The sequence below is a fragment of the Aristolochia californica genome, unplaced genomic scaffold, assembly GCF_029961685.1.
Source record: "Aristolochia californica isolate CCGP_79_NKW_82.1479 unplaced genomic scaffold, dmAriCali1.0.hap1 SCAF_13, whole genome shotgun sequence".
Classification (NCBI taxonomy): domain Eukaryota; kingdom Viridiplantae; phylum Streptophyta; class Magnoliopsida; order Piperales; family Aristolochiaceae; genus Aristolochia; species Aristolochia californica.
Genome location: NW_027181804.1, coordinates 4,398,945 through 4,422,019, shown reverse-complemented (window position 1 = coordinate 4,422,019; position 23,075 = coordinate 4,398,945). Strand labels below are relative to the sequence as shown.

The window sequence follows — 23,075 nt, the reverse complement described above, 5'->3', positions numbered from 1 at the left end:
ATATTAATATTGGTGCATTTTAATCCATTATTGAAATTCAATCTTGAACCTCCCCTATCATTATATTTTTTAAAAATGTATGTATAATTTTATATATAATTTATTCAAAGCCACCCCTACGTGCGAGATCATAAACAAGGAAAAAAAAAACTCTGTCCCTTCCTCATGGCTCTTAAATAAATTGAAAAGATATTTTAGTAGAAATACATTTCTAGAGACTATTAGTGGTTTTTTCAATAAATGTTGAAAAGACATTTTTAATAGAAATATAGGGACCATTAGTGCCTCATGTTTTTTCAAAATATTTTTCTAATTATAAATTCTTTTTAAAAAATCATATAATTTTCTAAGTAAGATTTTATTGCCAAGATGGGTTAGAAAACCATATAGAAAAAATTTGAATAAGTATTTGATAGTTGATGATACAATACTTTGAGCATGAGGCAATTTTCATAGCAATTTTGTGTTTGACATTTTATGTGATTAAAAATTTATCGATAAGTATAATAATATATTAGATTAATTATTAATTTTTATTTATTTCCTTAGAAAAGGCAATAAGAGGTCCATTTAACTTTCCTAAGAAAAATTTAAAATATGTCTTGTAGTTTTTTAGTAAGTCTGTAATAGTAATAAGATTTTATTTAAAGGATTTATAGTTTTTATTTGGGTGATTATAAATTGATAGTGATATTTTATTTAATTTTGTTGTGTTTGATTATTGTATAGAGTTTATTTATAATGTTATGCAGTATATGGAGTGTTTAGACTATTTTATGGAGTGTATAAACAATTTCATGAAGTGTTTATAGACAAATTTATGGAGTGTTTATAGAGTGTTTATGCAGGTATTATGTATATTGATTATGCCCAATTTTAAGTAGAGGTCATGTCAAATTTTATACAAGTATTATATATATAGATTATGCTCAATTTTAAGTAGAGGTTATGCCCAATCTTATACACGTATTATATATATAGGTTATGCCCAATTTTATGTAGAGGTCATGCCCAATTTTATGTAAAATGTATGTATATATTTTATTCGATATATATATTTTTGAAAAGTTTTAAATGTATGTTGAGGTTCGAGTTCGATAACAATTTTAGGCTCGAGACGAGGCTCGACTCAAAATATTTAAATCAAGCTCGGCTCGAACATAACCAGGTTCGGGCTCGGCTCGATGCCACCGCTATTAATACCACCCCTACTACATATGGGTGTCTTTTAACATAAACTTTCAGGGAATTTTATTTTTATTTTACCAGCATAAATTTGGATTTAAAAGAAAAAAATTGGTTTGAGACAACTCTTTCTTGAGATATGATGTGTGAGAAGAAGATGTTCAAGGTGGTTTCAAGATCCCTAATGAGATAATTTAATAGGAACAATTGCAGCTCTAAAAAGCTCCAATTGAAATTTCAGGTAGCACAACGTTTGACCGACCAAAACGACGCATACAAAAAGGGACAAAAGCTTTCAGAAATATTAGGTCAATCATCTGCCGGCCTTTTTCGGCTATTGGGCAGCCTGCTTTCCGAGTGCTCTGATGGAGCGATTCCTCCGGCCTCTTTCAATCGTCTTCCCTTCTCCTCCTCTTCTTCTTCTTCTCCTCCTCCTCCTCCCCCCTCTCCCTCAGCCAAATTCTGCCATTTGCGTCGATAGGTGTTACGGAGCTGACCTTCTGAGCTTTGCTCATAAGGAGACAGACTGGTTAGTCTCCGTTCGCAGACAAATTCATGAGAACCCGGAGCTCCTCTTTCAAGAGTACAATACCAGTGCTCTCATCCGAAGGGAGCTCGATAAAATGGGCGTCTCTTATTCGTTCCCCTTTGCCAAAACCGGGGTCGTAGCAGAAATCGGTTCTGGTTCGCCTCCGATCGTTGCTCTGCGGGCCGACATGGACGGTCTCCCTCTGCAGGCAAATACACATTCTCTCCTTTTCTTTCCATTATTTAGAATTGTCAAATATTGTTTTCTGGATTGATTCTTTTTGGGTGAGTAGTTATCACTCTGTAGAGATTTTTCTGTTCTGCTATTTTATTTGCTTTCTCCTATGGATTTGATGTGCAGGAACTTGTGGAATGGGAGCACAAGAGCAAGATTGATGGGCGGATGCATGCATGTGGGCATGATGCTCATGTCACTATGCTCCTAGGAGCTGCTAAATTACTTGATCACCGCAAAGATAAGATCAAGGTCTTTTTTTTTTTCTTCTCTTTTTGGATTTTGTTCTGCATATAATTGGTCTGGGTTCTGTTCTTAGATGGAAAGCCAACGGGACAGAATCAACCATTCTTTCTGGCCTTGTGGTCGAGTTTAGGCGAGTTAATTGATCTATAAATGCAACAACTTCTTACTAATCACAAATTTCCATTAAGTAAATGGGAAAATAGCATCTAATCGAATTCACTTAAACGTCAAACCAGTAAAAATGGAGAAGAAAATGCTATAGCCAAAGACGGATTGTATTCTTTTTGGAATAGATTCAGGCTTTGTTAGTGCACTCTGTAAGTGAAAGTACTTTCACTAGTGAAAATAACCCAAAACCTATTAGTATGCACGCCGAGTGAAAGTCACTCATTTGGAAGAAAAACGAGTGCAAGTGAAATGAGTGAAAGTCACTCATTTGGAAGAAAAACGAGTGCAAGTGAAATTATTCTTAAGGCTAGTGAATTCACTTTAGCTCGTGGATTCACTCTCTCTTTCAGTGTTGTTCTGCTTATTCTGATATCTTACTCTCGCATTTGAATATTATAAAATTAAGTATTTTATTTTATATATTTAATTAAAATTAAAAATATTAATTTATTTTTTAGATTATTTATTAATTTAAACAAGTTGAAATTTATCTTATTTTATTAATAGAAAAATTAAATAAAATTATCTTATAAAAATTAAATCAATTGGTGTAATTTGATATTATATTTGATTTTTAATTTAAAAGTGAGAATTGAGATATTGCAAAAGTAAAAAATTATGATTTGTGAAAGTAAAATTTTGTTTAATAATTTGATTTTTATATATTTAATTAAATAAATAATAAATTTTATTTTTAAAAAAATATTTATTAATTTAAAACAAGTTAAATTTATTTAAATTTAGTCAAATAAAACTATCTAAAACAAAAGTTAAATATATTAAAGTAATTTTATATAATAAAATATCCTTTTTTATTTATATAAATTCTTTATTTTTAATATTATCTTGACTATTGTAAGTGTGAGAATTTAGATATTAGAATTAAAAATTTTGATTAAGCATTTGGATACTACTAAGGTAAAATATGTTTAATTATGTTATTTTTATATATTTAAATAAATAAATAAAATTAATTTAATTTTAAATTTATTTATTAATTCAGACAAGTTAAAATCTTTAATAAAAAAGATAAATAAAAACTATCTAAAACAAAAGTTAAATTTATTAGAGTATTTTTTTTTAATCTAATTGAAGTTTGACACAAAAGAAACTAGCTATCTTATGTGTAACAAGAGACTGCCTTTGTTTCATTTCGTTGTGGCTTTTGATGTCAAAGGGAACTGTGCGGCTTCTTTTCCAACCAGCTGAGGAAGGGGGGGCAGGTGCCTCCTTCATGATAAAGGAAGGTGCCCTTGGTGGTGCAGAAGCAATTTTTGCTACACATATTGATGCCACATCACCCACTGGAACAATTTTAGTCCATTCTGGACCAACACTTGCTGCTGTTTGTGTCTTTCGAGCAAAAATACAAGGAAAAGGTGGTCATGCTGCAGAACCACACCTACAGAGGGATCCCCTTATAGCTGTTTCATTTGCAATATTGGCACTCCAAGTACTGACTTCAAGAGAAGCTGATCCCCTTCACAGCCAAGTCAGTGCCCATCCACCTCTACTTTTACTCGTCTCTCTCCTTTTCACCTTTCCTACTTCCTCAATCATCCTTCCTCTCTATCTGCTGCAGGTGGTCTCTGTAACGTTTGTCCGAAGTGGAGGGCCCCTGAATGTCATTCCTTCTTCTGTTGAATTTGGTGGCACCCTCAGGAGTCTTACTACTGAAGGGCTTCACCAGCTTCAGCAAAGGGTGAAAGAGGTGCTTTTTAGTTTACATTATTGAATCGTCGTTTTCTGTAATCCTTTTTTATTCAGATTGATACTTATATGAACTTCTTTGCAGGTAATTGAAGTTCATGCAGCTGTACATAGATGTAAAGCCATGGTGGACATGAATGTTGAGGGACATCCTTCCTACCCAGCTCTTGTGAATGATGAAAGCTTGCACCAATATGCTCTCGGGGTTGGTGAGCTTCTGCTGGGGCCTGAGAATGTGAAGATGGGGAAGAAGGTGATGGCAGGTGAGGATTTTGCTTTCTATCAGGAAGTGATTCCAGGATTCATGTTCAGTATAGGAATTCGGAATGAGGGTTTGGGTGCCAAGCACTCCCCACATTCTCCCTTCTTTTTTCTTGATGAGAGGGTTCTTCCCATTGGGGCCGCATTACTTACTGGATTAGCAGAGATGTATCTGAATGAGAAGCAAGATTTAGTGGGTGAAAGAATGACTTCAGTAGGTTAGTGGATTAATGCTGTACAAAGGGGAAAATGAGGCCCGACACAGAGACGATATCATTACTGATATTCCTCTTTTCGGTTGGGCGGCAGACATGTGGGACCCATCACGTGAAACCCACATTTATCTCAGCGTCTGCCAACTGACACGTGAAACACCGGACCCACTTACGTCTAAAAGGTGATTCATCCGTTGATCTTGCTGGAGCCACTTTGAAGGATCAATGTGGGGCCTTCCAAACTTTTTGTTCCTTATTTACATCCCCATAAATATGTAAACTATATAATATTTTATTTTTATACAAAACTCTTAAGAAAATATTTATATTGCATTAACTTTCATTCTACCATTTTAACTGTGAGGAGTAGTTTTATTTCGTCTTCGTCTCTCTAAGAGATGCAGCAAGCGTTGGGGTTCTCGTCGCTGAAGAGCTGCGGAGGTGGAACCCGCTCGATCGCGTAAACAGGGGGGCAGTAGATGACCTTCTTCCCCATGTCGTCGTAGGGGAAATTCCAGTAGTTCATCATCTCCTCCGCTAGCACCTCCTTTTTTGCTTCTTCCGCTGCCGGTGCGGCCTCCGCCGGCTTCTCTTCCTCTTTCTTCTCGGCGGGTGCCTCTTCCTCTGGTTTTTCTTTCTCGTCCTCTTTCTTCTCCGCCATCTCTTCTTTCTTCTCCTCGGCCTTGGGTGACTCCTCCGCGGGCTTCTCCGCTTCCTTCTTCGTCTCCTCCTTCTCTTCTTCCGGCTGTAGCACGATTTTTGCGAGCTTCTTCGTCCGCCGGTACACGTATTCTACAAGGCGGTTGGCGTCCATGGTGCCGGTGACCGTCACCTTCCCGCTGCTGAGTTCTGTTTCTGCCGATTGAACTCCTGCTTCCCCATAAATAATTCATCAGTATAAACAATATCATTTCTGTTTTCCTTTCAATTTCATTTCTCCTCTGTATACGATATAAAGATCTTAGATGATAACAATTGGATATTCTTAGCCACCAATGAAGGATGAAGGTATGGCAGGTTATCCTTTCCAAAAGGTTAGGCCAGATTGACTAATGAAGTAGAATCATAATTGGGGCCTAGCAGGTGACATGTAAAGTAGTAAGCTTATGCCACATGCTTCGACACCAGCAAGGTAAAAACTTAACAATCACAAGCTATTCCTTTCGGATATCCTTTCGTTTCCAGAAAGAAAAGATGGGGAAAGGAGAAAGCAAAAGATTGCTTTTCCTCTTCAGAATGCAGTTTGGCTGAAACTCATGACTAGACGACAAGTACCTCTCATCTTGAGAATCTTCCTCTTGAGCTGCTCAGCGCATGCCTCACAGTGCATGTTTATGTGCAGAACTACTGTAATCACTTCACTCACCTGTGACAGTAAGAGTACTAGTATGAATATACATCAAATTTGATTTTTCTGGATTGTGCTTAAGATAGAAGAAGATTGAACTTTAAGAAGTGGATGTATGGACCTGTGAGGTGACAATTTGGGGTTTTGTGGGGTCTGCTTCAGGTGGGGGCAGTGGAGATATTACTTGTGCCATTCTGTTGGTTTTCTTCTGTATTCTCATGCAGAGTGCTTGAGGATCTACTATACCCTTGATTGTGATATGATTCTGAGTCATATCTATTTTAACCTCTTCAACACCTGAGTTACAGAAAGGAAACAAGTTAGAAGGAGTTGTTGTTTCCAGGAAGACCCATTACGTCTTATTAAAGGGAGGAAAGAAGCTTACTTACCCCTGACTTTCATGATGCACCTTTCTACTCTCTTGGCACATCCTACACAATGCATGTCAACAAACAACACAACAGGTGGTGGGGGTGGTGGTGGATCCGCCGCTACTTCTTTCTTCTCCTCTGCCTTCTCTGTGTTCTCCACTTTCTTCTCTTCTACCTTCTCTTCTTTCTTCTCTTCCGGCTTGCTTTCATCCTTAGCGTCTTCCTGTCAACCCAGAAACAACAAACCGGATCAAATTTCAGGAACCCAGATATACGAATTAAGAAAAGAAAATTCCAAAAGGAAAGACCGCTCTCCGTACCGGCTTAGCTTCACCCATTACGCAAATGAACTCTGAGCTGCGAGAGGCTGGCTGGCCTTCTGTGCTCTCAACAAGAGAAGGAGAGAAATTAAAGGAAGGACCTAAGAAGAAGAGAGAGTCTGTTTTATACAAACCAAGTGTCAGTGTGTGGAGATCATGGGCAGTGCCCTTAATGTCTTAAAACTGCTCAATCATTCCTATGCACATGCAGCACACTATCTGTCTCCGGGGAACCTCTCTCTTACATAACTGCAACAGTCACTGCACTTTTTCTTGCTTTTCTCTTATTTTTTTCCCTTGCTTTCAGGGAGGGGGGAAGGAGAGAGGGAGGGAGGGGAGATTTATAGGGAGGAGAGGAGGTGAGTGAGAAGGAAATGAGAGTAGATGTCGAGATACGTTTACTTTTTTAGGGTTTAAACGTGAAGTGGTGAAAGTGTTTCGTTTTGGGGTATCAAGGCCATTGAAATTAAAGCAAGTGATCACATGGGTTGGCAGTATGGCATAGGTTTACATCAAAAGCTCAGTTGCCAATGTCCACAATGTGTAGCCTGTCCGATTACCAGTAATCCCTATCCGGAAAGACTTGTCTTATGGGTGTTACTTCACTGTTCAAGTAAACTAAGAAAACTGCTTTGATGGTGACCATATTCAAGAGTCACAAACAACCATCTTTTCCACCACTTTGCAGTCTAGAGGTAAACAGGAAATTGATATAATTCAAGCCTGTGGAATGCAGTTTGGTTGAATGGTGACTCTACCATGCACAATGGCAGGATTCTCTCTCCAATTGATGCACACCAGTCCTTCACTCTCTTTGGCAATGCTCGCTACTGAGTGCTAACAGGCAAATAAGTGGAAGAAATCAAGAACAAACCTGTATCCTTTTTAAATCAGTTATTTATTCGCTAAAACTATTTTTTTTATCTCTCTAATGAATCTTTCGAGTAGAATCATTTGATCGAAGATATTCTAGATGAATTTTCCTAGACAACCGACCCTTGAAATTGGCGAAGAATCCAAATACTTGACCAGTTTCATTGGAATAGAGGCGCAAATGAATTGCCAAGATTAGATGTCTTGAACTGTTACTTCTTTTGTGAAACTTGGGTTTTGTTTAACAGGGCTTTGAAGACTAGAAAAATGTCTGGAAGTTCCAACTTGAACATGAAAGTTAGTGATTTGCTTTCATCAGAAGGCTTCTTATGCGGTCAAAGCTTAGCTTCATTAAAAAATTAGCTCAATGAGAATATTTTAGTTAAAAGATTATATAATCTCAAGAAGCTAATGCTGCATTTTAATAGGCATACACTTGCTTTAGCCAAAGTTGTCTCTCTCAGCTTAAACACTTTCGGGTTAAGACCGGGGAAGGAAACCCAATTACCCAAACAAATTCAAATTCTTATTCTCTGTATTAATATTCTATTAGTGGGTCAGATAGGAATGAATGTATGGCATAAACCCTGTTTCAATCCCCATTCACAGATTTCTAGTATCTACTTGGTTCAACGTAAAGCAATGTTTGTTAATAATGAATTCATGAGCTCAAGATTTTTTGGTCTGTAAGATTTCATTCTAAGAATTTACGAATGTGATCCTATACAAGCTGAACGGATTCCTCTCCTGAAATTAAAATTGAAAACAGTCACAAAGCTTAGGTAAACAGTATTGAACATTCCTTGTTTATGATCGGCTTGGCACTCGACCCGAATAATTATGATGTAAAGTCATTTTATTTTGGCAGACAAAAGCAAGCAAGCAATAAGGTTGTGTCACAATCTGTTGCACATACGGCTAAACCTCTGCACATGGAGCCGACATAGTTCTAGCTTCATGTTTCCACGTGTTTGTTGAATGTGTTAGATGTTGAACTGAACCAAACCTTTACAATTGAGTATGGGTAGTATTTATACGATTTAGATTAGAGAAGATAAACTTTACATAATAAGATAAATATAATATGGGATAAATCCAATAAAATCTTCTCCGATAACTGAAGGGATTCTGATACGTGTCTCTTCCCAATCACATGCAGAGAGCACATATTTCTTCATATCATTTGAGAAATCATGTGACTTTATGCAGCTTTGCATGAACAGGCAAAGATATATGATAATATAAGTTTGAGAATAAGTTTCTACGTTTAAAGAATTGATTACTTTTACTCTCCTCTTCAACTTCAGTCATAGCATATTGTTTTCTTAAGAAGCCTGAGAAGTAAAATCACTCTTTTTTTCTACTCTTAGGTTGATCCCTGCACATTGAGTTAGATCACAGCCCCATGATTTTGAAAAGGTAGAGAGAAAGGGTATTTCTCACTTTTGATTCTTTCTTGCAAGTCAATGAAGATAAAAATTAGCATGTCTGGTTTAGTAAGAGAAATGCAGGTTTTAGGAGACTTTGCTTGGGAATAACTCATTTTTGCAGGAAAGAAAGGAAGGGAAGTTCTCAGCTGTCTCGTAGGCAGAAAAAATTGATGGACTTTACTGAAACAAGCGACAGAAATGGTAGGTGGCCAGGTGGGAATGACTCAGCCACGAGTATGTTTGAAAGCAACCAAAGCTTTCGGTTGGGTAGGACTGTATGAGAAAAACCAGGACTCGTACTCACCAACCACCACGCTTTTCCTCGTTCCATTTCAAAAGAAAACTCGTTCAAAGAAAAATGATGTGGAAAGCAGTCCCGACCAAGCAAGAAGTTGAATCAAGCTTTGAGGGCGGTTAGCAGTATCTTGACACTTGGCCAAGACAGTCATCAACCATGCCCAACTGGGTGACTTATGCGTTGATGACACAATCAAAGAGGGAAGCAGGGATTTGCTTTATCTGGGGCCTCTGAAAACAAAGGGGCATATGGGTTGTTAGAAGAGGTAAGACAGGGCATGTTAGATGAGTCCATGGCTTTGGTGGATTTAGTGGGACACTTGTCAGATTTGTTATAAGATTGGGAAATGCTGGTGGGATTGATGAGACATTGTGGTTTGACTGGACAGAGGGAAAGGAGAGGTACTTATGGAGAAAAGGGGGATGAATGAGATGGAGGGGCTAGAAGTTTCTGATCCATGCTAGATCTAACTTTTATTTGGTGTCAATTTGTCAGCACCCATGCCTGAGCTTCCTAAAAACCACAAAGACCCCACTATAGACATGGACCATACCAAGTCACTTGTTTCTTGCTCTCAATACCAAGCATAGAATCAGGGATGTATTATATGAAGTTCCAAGCATCCTATTTACATATTCTCTTAGGGAGAAAAATGGGCATTTCTAATATAAAAGAAAAAGACTCCAGTGCTCAGAGGCAGATACTACAAAATCAAATATTTCAGAAAAAGAAAAGAGGCATATCTCCTTATCATTCATTTTGGATGAATAACTGTTTGATTTTGCTGATCTGATATAGAGGTATACTTCACACTTCTGAATAAGGTCGTTTGAACAAGGTACTTTGCGTAGGACGACATCCATGTTAATCTGTTAGCAAGATCGAAGCATTTAACAGAGATAAAAGACACAGTAAACATTTAAATGAAGTGCATCCATACCCACTCTCTGGATATATCAGTTGGTTACTGTGCTGACAAAGACTATCCATGATTCAACCCATATCCAACTCAATCAAAAACTCCAAAATCATAAACAGCCAGGCGACCTATCAAGATATGCAGATTCATTGGTTGAGGAGAAGCCATATGATGATAGAAGATCTCAATCTTAACCCCCTACATGCCCTGCAGACATGAACCAGTTGTCAAATGCGTTGTAAATCATCTGACCATCTCCTAGACAACATTAAAAGAGTAATAACGACCACCCCATTCAGGATGTCATCAACTGCATTTCAGCAATCATGCTTATATGTGGCACATCGGTAAGAAAAAACATCAGTTAATTAGAAGAGAAAGCTTGAGTCCTTAATAATAATTGGTTGATCTAAATAACAAAACATCTAATGTCAATCATAAGAAAACTTAAATGCTCCCTACATAATAGGAAAAAAATTAGAAAAAAGAAAAAGAAATTTGAAGGATGGAGCTGAAAGCCTGAAACACAAGCTCTCGTTTCATTCAGTTTATTCTCTTTAGAGACAAAAAGTAAGACACATAATAATGTGAAAAATGCCTGGTTAATGATTGATGATTCTTAGATGCAAACAGACAATCTGTGCACTGTGAGTTCCAAATATTGGAAATGCAGATACAAATTCTACCCTGATGTTAGCTTGTTTTAAAGAAAAGTAATCTGATTTTCCTCTAGCTGCATAATTGCACATTTTACTTTGATACATCTTTCTCTACCTCTCAACATTACCAACTCTTAGTCAATGAAAGCTTTCGTTGATCTGATCTACAGTCTACAAGTTTAGGTATTCCAAACCCCTTTAGCTGAAAGGTCCATCAATGAGGTTTATATTAAATGATCAGCCTAAGAGAGAAAAGTAAGACAGTTTCAGTTGAATGGGAGCCATTGTGCCTTTCATGGTTTAAAACATGTGGCATCCTTTTTTTCTTACTTTATCAATCATTTTCAGCAGCTTTGTTGATGGGCTAGTATTTTTAGCTCTACACTCTTCCGTATTGTAAATGCTGATCTCTCACAAGCTTTATGTCTTCAGCCAAGAAGAGAAAGTAGAATGCTGATCTCTCACAAGCTTTATGTCTTCAGCCAGGAAGAGAGTAGAATGCTGATCTACACTCTTCCACATTGTCAATGCAGGAAGAGTATATTTTAAATGTTTGCAAATTTGTCTCTCTAATACGGTCAAAGTAATTAAATCCTTTTTGCTTTCTCTCTCTCTCTCTCTCTCAAAAAAAAAAAAAAAAAAAAGTTCTTTTATGAGCAACTGAGGTTGTCCCTGTGAAACTGAGTTTGAAGTAAAAAATACATGAAAATGACTGGGTGGAGAAGTGAATAGGAAAATGCTAATTGCGCTCAGTACACATTCAGACCTCAGAAACAACGCTGTCACATACTAAGCACAATGTAGTTCCGGCAATTAAATGAAAAGCTTAGTCTCTTCATGTTTAAAACCCCTAGAATAAACACTTGAAATCCAGAAAGTCTTATTTTTTCCATGTGTAAATTGCAATTAAATGAATGTAGTTCAGGCATTTCATACGTTCAGGGTATTGAATGGAAACCCATCAACAACTTCAGGCCTTCTCTAAGGAAAGCCAGAGTTTGTGTTCATGCATCATATTGATGGCTTTAAATCTTGTCATGGTGGATGAAGGATCACTGAGAATTTTTTGTTATGGTAATCCAAGTGCCTGTGGTGTCAAAGTGAGACCTCACATACAACGGAATGCACATTCAAACAATCAGGTTGCAAAACAACTAATACTTTTTCTTCCACAAAATATTCGTAGAATTTCAAGTTGTCCTCTGGTAATACAAGGATAAGCTTAAGAAAAGTAGCTGGTGTTAGACAAAGGATTCAAATCATATCGGTCTTTATGGTTTTGTAATAACATAATAGGTAACTTGATAATATGCTACTAATGATTTTATCTGTATTATTAGACATGTCTCCCAGCACAGATTCCACGGCATGAGTTCAAGCCAAGAAATTGAAGAGCAAATTACTGAGTAAAAACCCCAAAGCTAAAGAGGAAGAATTTTTTCTTTTTTTTGAAAATAGGTGAGATGTTATTCCAAGAAAGAACAAAGTCTCACATATTTACATCAGGGTTTTAACTGAGATTTACAATGATTGATTGGAGGGACACCCCTTCCTTTGCAAGAGAATAAGCCAAACTATTGGCTGATCATGGTACATTAGTCCAAGGACAATATAAATCATAAATAAGGTCTAATATATTTCATGGTAGGGCAACCGGTGCTTCCAGTGGGGGGGAAGGGGGACTAGGTTTTTGAACACCAGCCAATCACAATGCTGGAGTCACCTTCAATCCATATGAACTACCAATGGATTGATTCCTTGTAGATCTGGAGGCCCTGCCAAAGGCTAAGGAACTTGGCAGTGGAGTTGGCTGTTCATATCAGACCTGAGTAGGTAGCAACGGTCACACCTTCACGAGTTTTCAATACTCCCCCAATTCCAACTGGATCCAGACAACCCAAAGCACTGCCATCAAAGTTTATTTTGATGACCCCAACCAGAGGTGGAGTCCACTCAATGACCTTGATATGCTTTGGGGGAGAACAGTCCAATCACCTCTCATGATCCCACTATTCAGAGCATGGAAGTCCTTTTCAGTGGCAGTAATATGATCAATAACAGGGTCGCTGCTATCTGCATTTATCATTGAAGTGCCTGTTACTTCACTCAAGCCATATATCCCTAAGTATATGAGCTAGACAGACTGAGGAGACTTTCCAAATTGGAGGAGACTTGCATCCAGAGTCCATGACACAAGGTCAGTGAGGTTGCTAGGGAAACAAATCATGATTCCCAATTTATTGAAGTGAGACCATATTTTCCAGGTAAAATTGCAATGAAGTAGAAGGTGGCTGATACTTTCTTCTTCATTTCTGTGAAGGGGGTAAAAAGGGACTGTTGGACAGAGGTGCCTCTCTTCCTTGGTCGTCAAAGGTCAGAATTCAGCCCCACTGCTCCAGATGAAAAAACAAACCTTAGGCGGACAAGAGAGCTTCCACGCAATGTTGGCAATGTATGAGACAGGACCATAGCCACTAGTGAGGAAGCTGTGAAATCGCCATTGTCTACCAGCGTCCAAAAAAGTCTATCACTAGCCTGGTCTCTCAGGGCACCCTCTAACAAAGTCAGAAGCCTTCCTACCTTGATAGTTTGATCATCTTTGAGAGCTGTTCTAAAGGCCAAATCCCAGTTTACCAAAGGATAAGCCGACGATCTGGAGTTCCGAATTGTTACACTCAGATGAGATACTAGTCTGAAACAAAGCTGGAAGTCAGAGCATAGAGGGGACTATCAAAGTCCGCCATTGTTTCACCAAACTATCAAAGTCCGTTTTGCATAGCCAACAATTTTCAAACCTGAAGGGTTTAGCCCCCTTCCAACTGAACTTGGTGTCCACTAGAAATGGCCAACAATTTGAAGTTGTTCTGCTTATTGTCCGGCCAATTGAATCTTCATATAGGCGATTTTAATCAAAGGATGCCAGAAAGTGATCAAGCTTCAATAAGATAGGGTTTCATTGCCCACAACCAGGGATCTCCTCGAGCTCACACCTGCCAATAAAATCACAAAAACCCCTCATGAATGAGGTGATTTTGGGGGGTGAGGGAGATTTTTCATTGCAGGATTTAATCACATTGAAATCTCCAATAAATAGCCATGGTAAGTTCCAAGCTTGTATGAGGTCCGACAGTTCCTCCCAGAATTCAGCTCTTAGATAATATATGTGGGACCATATATCCCATTGAAACACCAATTAGCACCCAAGTCTTTGTCTACCAAGTTCAGTCTGATAGAGTGGTTCTTCACCTCCATAGCCAACATGTCAATTTGCTTGGAGTCCCACATGACAAGTAGGCCTCCAACACAAAAAATTGCATCAATTGCTCATTATTCCAGAGGTCTTTACAATAGCTTTGTTTCTTGAAGTACGACCAATCATGCTTTATGGGTTAAGAAGGAATCCCTTATTATTACTCTCTTCCTAGCATTCCTAATCTCCATCAAATTCTACAATCATCATCCCCATAGGCTCAGTTTTTCTACTCCCTCTTCTACTAGGACCCCTGGCAATTGTCCTTTATAAGAGAGGCACCTACAATTGGTGTTCTAGGCTAATTGCCAACAAGTTTGAAAAGTTCTCTAAGGATAAATTTTCAAAGGCTTGGGGTTGGTCACGGGAAGCCATAGGCCTTGAAATGGAAATGTCACGCTCATTGGAGCCTTCCAATCAGTTGTTTTGTATGTTCTCGGTAAAGGGAGTAAAGAAGGAAGGTGTCCGGCTGCCAACTTTCCAAAGATGGGTTAATGACAAGGCCGGTGTTGTCCCATATCCCAGTGAGGCAAGTGGGGCTAGGTTTCATGAAAAAGTCACAGCCACATGGCAAGCTGGCAACCGAAGGGGAGGGGAACAGCATAGGTTTGTCTCAGGGTGACTAGTCAAAGGAGCAGGTACCTCGATGCCATTTTGAGTAGAATTTGAATTTGAAAGCGTGCATGTACTTGGGCGATTCTCTTCTGCTACTAGATTGTCTGTGATTGGTTCACAGGAATCATGGTGAGTTGCAATCAGCTGCTGATTCAAGTCTGAGTTAACTTGCTCTTTCTACATTCTTCTCTTCCAGGCTGAATTCTGATCAATGGGGACTCTTCAAGTGAAATGGCTGCATTACTCGAATTCTTGTGCAATCCATTCTACTCCTTTCTCTGGTGTGTATATCCATATCTCGTAAACCTCCAAAGATTTGGCAATCTTAGAGAAGACCTTTTCAGACCAGAGTTCCGCATGCACTCCCCAAATTTTGACCCATTGCTCAATTACGTCACTGATCTTAGTTGTCCCATCCTTGAAGTGAGGTGATTGGTTGTTGGAGGGGTATTCTTCCATAGTTCCATGTTTTCTCCTTATGCTAGGGTGATGGGAATCTAGCAAGCCAATGATTTTTCAAGAGGGAGATTTTCTTTTCTTTGTGTGTATGTGTGTGTGTGTGTGTGTGCGTGTGTGTGTGTGGTTGGTTTGTCCCTTATGCTTCTCCATCCAAGTTGGAGGGGCATTCTTCCATAGTTCCATGTTTTCTCCTTATGCTAGGGTGATGGGAATCTAGCAAGCCAATGATTTTTCAAGAGGGAGATTTTCTTTTCTTTGTGTGTATGTGTGTGTGTGTGTGCGTGTGTGTGTATGGTTGGTTTGTCCCTTATGCTTCTCCATCCAAGTCCAACTTCAGGTCCCTCATCCATGTTTGCAATCATTTTCACAATGAAGCATCTTTCTAACTCTTTCCTTCCATTAGTAAGAATACATTCAGCTATGACAACCCCAATGTTGGGCCTCATAATAACAATGTCCCTTTGGATTCTATGCTCCATAGCAGTTTTGCCACCTACTACCATGGGGTTTGCTCCTCGGAAGCTCGGGGAGGCCAGATCCATTGTCACTACTAGTGGCTGATCATGTAGGAAGAAAGTCGTTGAGGCATTTGAGGAATTACATCCATCCAAAACCCATGGTAGTGAGCTCAAGCACATAAATCCTAGCTAGGATTTGCCTTACTCTACCTTCTACTATTTTACATTCTCTTTCAGCTCTGTATTAAAATGTCAACATGGTGAAGACAGTCCCTAGTTCGAAGTTCCTTACACCATTGGTGGTTGGATAGGTCAGAGAAGGCCCTATTGACTATTTAACTAAGCTCTCACAAGCGATGGTGGGTATATTGCTGGAGGATTTGTCCTCTTTTTTCACTATAACTCTAATAACTTCCCTCCCTCGAGAAAATCCCTCTGCCAATGTCAAATGGGTCATTCTAGTACCGAAATTGGAAAGCTCCATCACCAATCCTCAAGCCCTTCTCTATGTTGGTTTTTCCTCTCCTTCCAACCGTTTTCCATCCTATCTCCTAATCCAAATCCCTAATATCAACAATCTCATGTTGTGTCGCCATCACCGGAGCTCCTCCGCACAACTCGTTGCCGCTTGGTCTCCCATCTTGTCCACGATCCTCTCTCTCTTGATCATTCTCGCAACTCTCTCTTTGCTCTTGCTCTCTTATCTCTCCCCAAGTGGAAGACCTTGAAGAATACCGAGTGCCAATATTTAGTTAAAGGACGGATTTCCCACTTTTTGAAATTGATGAGCTTTAGTAAGCACACGAGAGCAAACTAAAAAAAACAGGAATGGGGTCCCATTCCAATAAGAGATTGGAGTGAGACACTATTCCTAGCAAGGAAGTCAACCAAAGAATTGGCTGATCTCAGAACATGAGTCCATACACAAGAAAGAAAAGAGGAGATGTCCTTGACATCGTAAAAGGTATTCCAGTGGTGCCAAGGGGGCGCTCGAAAAAAGGGAAGGAACACCAAGAGATCACCACTTTGGAGTCACCTTCCACGATGAGAGGGCCTGACATATGATCTCGAAAAGACCTTGGAGGAGAACCATGAGCTCCGTAGAAGTCAAGTTCAAGGCCCCCAAAGACCCAGAATAGGAGAGGAGGGTGGTACCATCAGAATTGCAGATGGCACCTCCATAGCCGACTGGTCTCAGGTTGCCAAGAAAACTATTTGTCAAAATTGAGCTTGAGAAAGCCCAGAGGCGGAGGGCTCCAATAATGCATGGGGGGGGCTAACGAACGGAGCAGACATCTTAGCAATAGAACGCCAATTGTTGCAAAGAGGGATATTGCCAAGATAAATGAACTCTTTTCCAGTGTGGATCTAAGTGGAGATCTGGCCAACAATGCAAGTAGCAACTTCATTGATGTTGGCAAATTTGAAGTTGAAATGGTAGTTATTCCTTTCCCTCCAGAGCGCCCAAGGGATATGGCCTAGGAAAGTTGAAAGAAGAACGTTCTCCAAGCAAGGGAGGGGGATCCTGAGGAGCTAATGACAGGTTGAGATGAGATCCTTTGGAAGGCAAAGCTAGAGGCCGATGTGGTTGAATAACTTAGTCCATACTCGCCAAGCAAAAGGATAGTGAAGAAGGATGTGGGAGACACTCTCCTCACCCAGGGTGCAGAGAGAGCAAAGGATAGTGGGACCCATATTACCGCGCTTCTGGAGGTTGCCAACAGTCAGGATTTTGTTGTGCAAGGTGCTCCAAATGAAGAACTTGATCTTCGGAGGAGCTGCGAGGTTCCATGCAAGAGCTGCATGGTGTTGTCTAAGATCTTATGTACAACCAAAAAGCTAGGGGTAAGCAAAGGCAACCGAAAATTTACCACTATGGGCATACCTCCAAACGAGCTTGTACTCAAGATGGCTTCGGATGTCAAGCTAATGGGTGGTTAGTTGAGGTTCAATGTGAACCTTTGGTGATTATGAAGTAAGTGCTGGGTTGGCTATAGAGAGCAGTTTTCTCTCATTGCAAGAGGAGAGTGGGTTTCTTTAAGTCCTACAGGTTTGCTAGAGCATCTCAAGCAAGTTACTAAAGTGTAGAGTAAGCTAAGATTGGCAGAACCATGTAAAATTTTTGTGTGCAATGTTTGTCTATTTACTTTGGTGCTAGTAATTCATTTCCACAAACAAGAGTTATCAAACACAAAAAAAAAAAAAAAAAAATTAATTACTCACCACCCCTCTTGAGTGCTATTTGGTATTTTCAGGACATCGCAAGACCTAACATGGCTTTGCTAGAACAACTTAAATTATGAGATTGGTACTAGTACAAAGGATTCAATCAAATTCTACTCTTTAGCATTTGGCCAACAAGTGGAAATATCTGTTCAATGATCATATCCATTATGTATCTTGGAATAGGTTCAACATATGCAGAAGTAACATGGCTGATTTTTTTATGTTACAAGGGTTTGTTATAGTTGGTAGAAGAAAGCGGACAGATTTAAGGTTTTTCCTTTTACTTTTTGAAGAAGGGTGTCTGAGAATTCTCATCTACTCTTGGATTACTTGACCAGCTGCCATTTCTAGAGGAATTCTTTACTGCAAGAGGAGAGGTAATCACAGAGTAATAGGCCTGACCAAGATGAACGAAGTCTTCTAATGCTCAAGCAAATTCAAAGAGATAAAAAGGAAGACGCTTTTAGAGGAATTAAAAACCAGTTACACCAACTGAACTCCTCCTACTTGCACTAACAAACAGACCAAACTTATAGATGTTTACTATAAGTTTTCCCCTCTTTACTCATATTCAACCTTAGACAGCTTTAGCCTGATTTGACTAGCCTACCAGTAATATAACAGTCTCACTAGAGAAAAGCGGGTGCTAAAGCCAGCTTTCGGAAATCAATTGCCTTTTCCAATTTGATTTCTGCGTAGCTCTACGGACGGCCATTCAATCCATCCCCTCAAACCTGTAAAAAATTCTTGTTTTGAAAAGAGTTCACTATTAGCCACTAAAAAAAAACTCTTATTCAAGCTTTATACTGTAAGAAATAAGATCTCATATTAATTAGTTCACACATTCTAAATTTTTCTGCAGCCTCCACCATATTCTTAACATTAATAGGCACAGAGCATAGTAAGCAACTAAGAAGTATCCTCCATATCTATCTAAGTATTTCATTTTATTTCTACCATGTCTTCCAATAAATCTTTTGCTCCTATTTAAATAGGAAAGATAAAACTTCATCTGCCTTCTCTATGTAAATATGCATCAGGAATTACACCAACAACATGAGTACATTCAGAATTACACAATAAAAGCTATCAAACCATGCTAAAAAAGCACTCACAACACCTTAAGAATTACAGAAAGGAAGAAACAATAAACAAACAGATAAAACATATATAGACTGTATGTTATTCAAAAGGCTAAGAATTGCTAATAACTTCTTTATAAAAAAAGTTAAAATTTTTATTAAGAGCCTAAGGGGGCTCAACCATAAGGTGTCGGAGACTGAACCCTTCTTTAGCTAATTTATCAGCAAAGTCATTAGCAGACCAGTGAACACACTTCCAGGAGGCATCAAGGTCATTACAAATAATTGAAATTTGGTCCAAAAAATTATTTGAATGCCAGGGTCCAAATAACTAGCACCAAATCACCTTTAATAATATTCTGCAAGCCATGACAATGCTGCCTGCACAGTTTTATCCCAGTAAGGAGAGATCAGAACTCAGCTTTAATGACTCCATTATGCAGAGACGACAAGGATAGGTACAAGGACTCATTGCTGCTATTACAGATAATTTTAGGAGGGATCTGAGCAGCTTCATTGACTCCATTACACGCAGAGGACCAGAATAGGTACGTCATTGCAGATATTAGGGAAAATTCCACCACAGCCTGAAGGCCTTGGGTTCCAACTGAGCTACCATCAGAGTTTAATCTGAAGGAATGGAGGGTGGCTCCTAAGAGGTTGCCTCAACATGCTAGGCACCAAGAATTCAGCATATTACTAACTGGTTATGCCAAACTGTTCAACCTTTCTTTTGAAAGTTGAAACCCATTACTCTGGTGAAATTTGAACCCAAGACCTCACTTTAGAGACCCCTGCTTGGTCATTGAGCCATAAGCCCGATCCACTCAACCTCACCATTTGGAAGGATAAGCATGTGATCCTAATGTGAAAGAAAGGAAGGGACTGCGAGTAACTTTTAATCAACTTGGGGCCTAATATGCCAAACAGTTTAAGAGATATGAAATGGAAGACTGCTGTTCCTCAGATGAAATAAATGAAGGGGCCCTACGTAACTCCAAATCAACTTTGGGACGTGTCACATCAAAAGTGTCCAAGACCTACAACAGATAGTAGGGAAAGCAATACAGCAGCTCATTGATAAGAACCCACGTGTGGAAGGCCCTTAACATTTTTTAAAGTGCAAGGAAGATTTGAAGAGAGAGGTTAAGAGGGTTAGAATAAGAGAAAAGGGAAGAAGAGACGCGTAAAGTAGAGGAAGACAGGGAAATAGAGAGAGCAAGAAGGAAAAGAGAGCAGAGGAGAGGAGAAAGGAGGAGAGAAGTGCTAGGGCACGAATTTGAGAGGTGAAAAAGAGGCAAGAAAGAATAAACTTGACTGATTTTTCCCTCATCCAACACCCCTTTTTATAACATTATTTGGAAAACTCCTTAATCAACTAGGATTACATAACTCAAGGAGAGATTCTAGGGAATTGAAAGGATTATATCAATCTAGGAGAGATTCTAGGAATTGAAAGATTACATCAATTAAAGATAAATCTAATCTAGTAGGATCTTATTTTATCAAGAAGAGGGGGCATTTTCCTCTTTTTGCCCTCATGCCCCTTGTTTCTTAGAGGTGGCACTTTCTATTTTTGTGGTAGCTTCTCTTTCTATTTTTCTTCTTCTCTTCTTCTCTTCTATTTTTCTCCTTCTCTAGTTTCTTTGGGGTAATTTTGAGTTTCTATCACTCGTAGTATGACAAATAGCTTCATAATTGTTCACAAATAAAATAGAAACCAAAAATACAACTGATTTTAAAAAAAACGGCAGCAAAAGATGATATTTGAAGGAAGACCTATAAAAATCAAATTATAACATAAATGAGCATTTTCATTAAACAAACATAAATGAGGCCTAAGCAAGTGAAACCTTGCAACTAAGCTGGACTATCTCCTCGTTCATCCAAACAAAGAGGTTCTCCATCACATATGCAAGTTTTAGAGTTAATGCATGGCACATGAGACTTTAGTTCGTCATGTTTCTATCTCATCCTAATTTTCACACAGCCTCTTAGCAACCACTACAAGATATTCTTCTGTTCTGCCTTCATAAAATAAACAAAAGCAGGAAGACAAAGGATCGTTTACCTTCAAATTGATCTCCTTTCTACCAAAATCATGGTTTGCACATATTGGTCCTAAGATACACAAAAGAAGTTCAGAACCCACTGACTCACTCCCTGTGGCCTACTCTGTGGTTTCCATGAAGAAGTGCATCAGAAATCAAATTTCCTGCTTCATTACATAATAAATCTGGATCACTTCCTTCTATGGGCTTGTGAATAACCACTTTAACTGCACCAGTGTTCAATGTCCCCTCCAGCCCCGGAGGCATAAGATTCCCAGTTCCCAAAACAGAAATTGGAATAACTGGTGCCCCAGTCTTTGCTGCCACACTGAATGCACCTTTCTGCAAATGACACTTGAAGTTGTTAAGCTTATTCATTTTTTAAAGATATATAAGACATAATAAACCTGCTCAAGGCGTTACCCCTCTTAACATATATTGATTTTCGAGGAAAGATAATCCATCCGCTAATCTCACCTTGAAAGTGCCTAATTTACCATCTTTACTTCGTGTTCCCTCGGGAAAGAAAAACACAGATGTCCCCTTTTTTATCAGATCAATGCAACGCTTTAAACACTCCTTCATCCCATAAAGAAACAGAGAGTAGGATTGTAACTTTAGAATCCTTATTAAAACAACGTGATGCTTAAGGTGAAAAACAAAAATGTTGAAAAAGAAATACCAATTGGCTTCTACTATCCATTCTTCGCAAAGGAATAAATCGCAGCATATACATTGCCCATCCGATAATAGGTATCAGAAAAATACTAGTCTTGCTTATGAACTTGAAGCTTCTCCCAAGAGTCAGAAGGGCATAGATATCCAGAAAGCTTTGGTGATTTGAGACATATACCGCAGCAGTAGTAGATGAAGGCAAGTTCTCCAGTCCTTCAATCTCAATTGAAAAGAAGGGTTTGACTGTAAGGGTTGCCCAAATCTTAGCAACCCAATGATGCAGTTTCCTTTGATACGGGTCAAATAAAAGCACAAAAGGGTGTGCCAGCAACATGACCATAAAGAGGAATATTGCAGCAATTGCATTTACAGCAAAAAAACAGATTCCTCTAAGTTTTGATGCCAACTGAAATTCTGCCAATTTAACAGAAAAAATTCCAAAAAATCAATAAAACGATAACCAATAACCAAAAGTCCGGCAAGGTGAAGAAAAGAAATTGAAATGACCTGGCAATGAATAAGCAGCATCGGGAGAGCCAGTTCCAAGAAGCTCCGATCTTACTACCGTGTTTCTACGTATTGAAGATTGTTTAGGTACCCGAACCAAGAAGTCGGTTGGCCAGCACTGCGACATATTTTCAGCTGAGCTTCGTAGTTCTGAAAAGGGTCTGGGATAAAATGCAGAAGTACTTCTTTGAGAGCCTAATGAGCTAGAAGAAAAGGTTCGAGGGTTTTGTGAAGAACCAATACATCTCTTTGGATTAGTACGAAGAAGTTGAGGAGATAGCTTTGAGATACAGAGAGTCTCCATCTTTTATTCAAAGAGACGCAGAAGACGGAAAGGCGAAAAGAACATAATAAAGCAGCTAATGACTACTGCCCAGCGGAGCTATGGAGAACTCAAGCATCAAGCACCAAAAGGAAGCCTAGATCTTACGAGCCTTATCGGAGTTCTTGATCTTCACGAATCACGAGTCCCCAAGGAATTCTCTCCTCGAGCATGGTTTTGTCAACTCGTACGGAACGTGACCAGCAGAATCATTTTGCTTGGAAAAATGGCTGAGGACACTCGTTGATCCTTTTGGAGTGCCTTCTCAACATGCCACGTTGGGGAGATGAAAACCCCACAAATCATGTTTGAGACCAGAACCCACTGGCACCAAAAAAAATTAAAAAATTAAAAAATTAAAAAATTAAAAAACACTAGGATAGAAAATAGCGGACTATTTTTTAATATTATAAAAATTTGTTATTAGTTTTATAGTTTTATAATCTTATAATTATTTTTAATTATTATTATCACATTAATATGATTTTAAAATAATACATTAAATTATCTATTTACAGCCCTAGCCCCATGATTCGTGTGTTCAGACTCCTTCAGGCTAACGGCGCTGCTCGATTCTCAATCCTCTCTTTTCCTGGCTAGCCTATTTTCTGGTCTTAGAACCACCGACCATCCTCCCACGAACGCGGCTTCAGCTATAGCTCGA

The 23,075-nt window shown here is 38.9% G+C and overlaps 3 protein-coding genes across 4 annotated transcripts; 1 reads left to right on the top strand and 2 right to left on the bottom strand.

The window, feature by feature from the left end:
• Window positions 1-1,438: 1,438 nt before the first annotated feature.
• LOC137947907 (IAA-amino acid hydrolase ILR1-like 5) lies at window positions 1,439-4,769 on the top strand. Its single transcript, XM_068793746.1, has 5 exons — window positions 1,439-1,922; window positions 2,075-2,200; window positions 3,540-3,854; window positions 3,945-4,073; window positions 4,158-4,769. Exons 1-5 carry the CDS (start codon window positions 1,551-1,553, stop codon window positions 4,554-4,556), a joined length of 1,341 nt encoding a protein of 446 aa, XP_068649847.1. The 5' UTR covers window positions 1,439-1,550; the 3' UTR covers window positions 4,557-4,769.
• A 90-nt stretch (window positions 4,770-4,859) lies between these two features.
• On the bottom strand, window positions 4,860-6,892 carry LOC137947908 (heavy metal-associated isoprenylated plant protein 9-like). The gene is made up of 5 exons (XM_068793747.1): window positions 6,588-6,892; window positions 6,286-6,490; window positions 6,018-6,193; window positions 5,824-5,914; window positions 4,860-5,418 (listed from the first exon to the last, which is right to left on the bottom strand). The coding sequence occupies exons 1-5, from the start codon at window positions 6,603-6,605 to the stop codon at window positions 4,940-4,942; spliced, it is 969 nt and encodes a 322-aa protein (XP_068649848.1). The 5' UTR covers window positions 6,606-6,892; the 3' UTR covers window positions 4,860-4,939.
• Window positions 6,893-9,784: 2,892 nt separating this feature from the next.
• On the bottom strand, window positions 9,785-22,636 carry LOC137948823 (1-acyl-sn-glycerol-3-phosphate acyltransferase LPAT1, chloroplastic-like). Of its 2 annotated transcripts, XM_068795001.1 has the most exons (6): window positions 22,090-22,636; window positions 21,590-21,996; window positions 21,385-21,486; window positions 20,928-21,249; window positions 10,129-10,314; window positions 9,785-10,057 (listed from the first exon to the last, which is right to left on the bottom strand). In XM_068795001.1, the coding sequence occupies exons 1-4, from the start codon at window positions 22,391-22,393 to the stop codon at window positions 21,013-21,015; spliced, it is 1,050 nt and encodes a 349-aa protein (XP_068651102.1). In that variant the 5' UTR covers window positions 22,394-22,636; the 3' UTR covers window positions 9,785-10,057; window positions 10,129-10,314; window positions 20,928-21,012. The 2 variants fall into 2 exon arrangements, with proteins under 2 accessions (XP_068651102.1, XP_068651101.1); XM_068795000.1 differs by having other exon boundaries at window positions 9,785-10,314.
• Window positions 22,637-23,075: the final 439 nt, after the last annotated feature.

Coding starts and splice junctions, on each gene's coding strand:
- LOC137947907 (XM_068793746.1), top strand. CDS start 1,551: ATGGAGCGATTCCTCCGGCCTCTTTCAATCGTCTTCCCTTCTCCTCCT. Junction 2,201..3,539: donor ACCGCAAAGATAAGATCAAG/GTCTTTTTTTTT, acceptor TTGATGTCAAAG/GGAACTGTGCGGCTTCTTTT. Junction 4,074..4,157: donor TTCAGCAAAGGGTGAAAGAG/GTGCTTTTTAGT, acceptor ACTTCTTTGCAG/GTAATTGAAGTTCATGCAGC.
- LOC137947908 (XM_068793747.1), bottom strand. Junction 5,915..6,017: donor CCCAAATTGTCACCTCACAG/GTCCATACATCC, acceptor TTACTGTCACAG/GTGAGTGAAGTGATTACAGT. Junction 5,419..5,823: donor GAAGATTCTCAAGATGAGAG/GTACTTGTCGTC, acceptor ATGGGGAAGCAG/GAGTTCAATCGGCAGAAACA.
- LOC137948823 (XM_068795000.1), bottom strand. CDS start 22,393: ATGGAGACTCTCTGTATCTCAAAGCTATCTCCTCAACTTCTTCGTACT. Junction 21,487..21,589: donor TGGATAGTAGAAGCCAATTG/GTATTTCTTTTT, acceptor TATGGGATGAAG/GAGTGTTTAAAGCGTTGCAT. Junction 21,250..21,384: donor GTAAATTAGGCACTTTCAAG/GTGAGATTAGCG, acceptor TGTCATTTGCAG/AAAGGTGCATTCAGTGTGGC.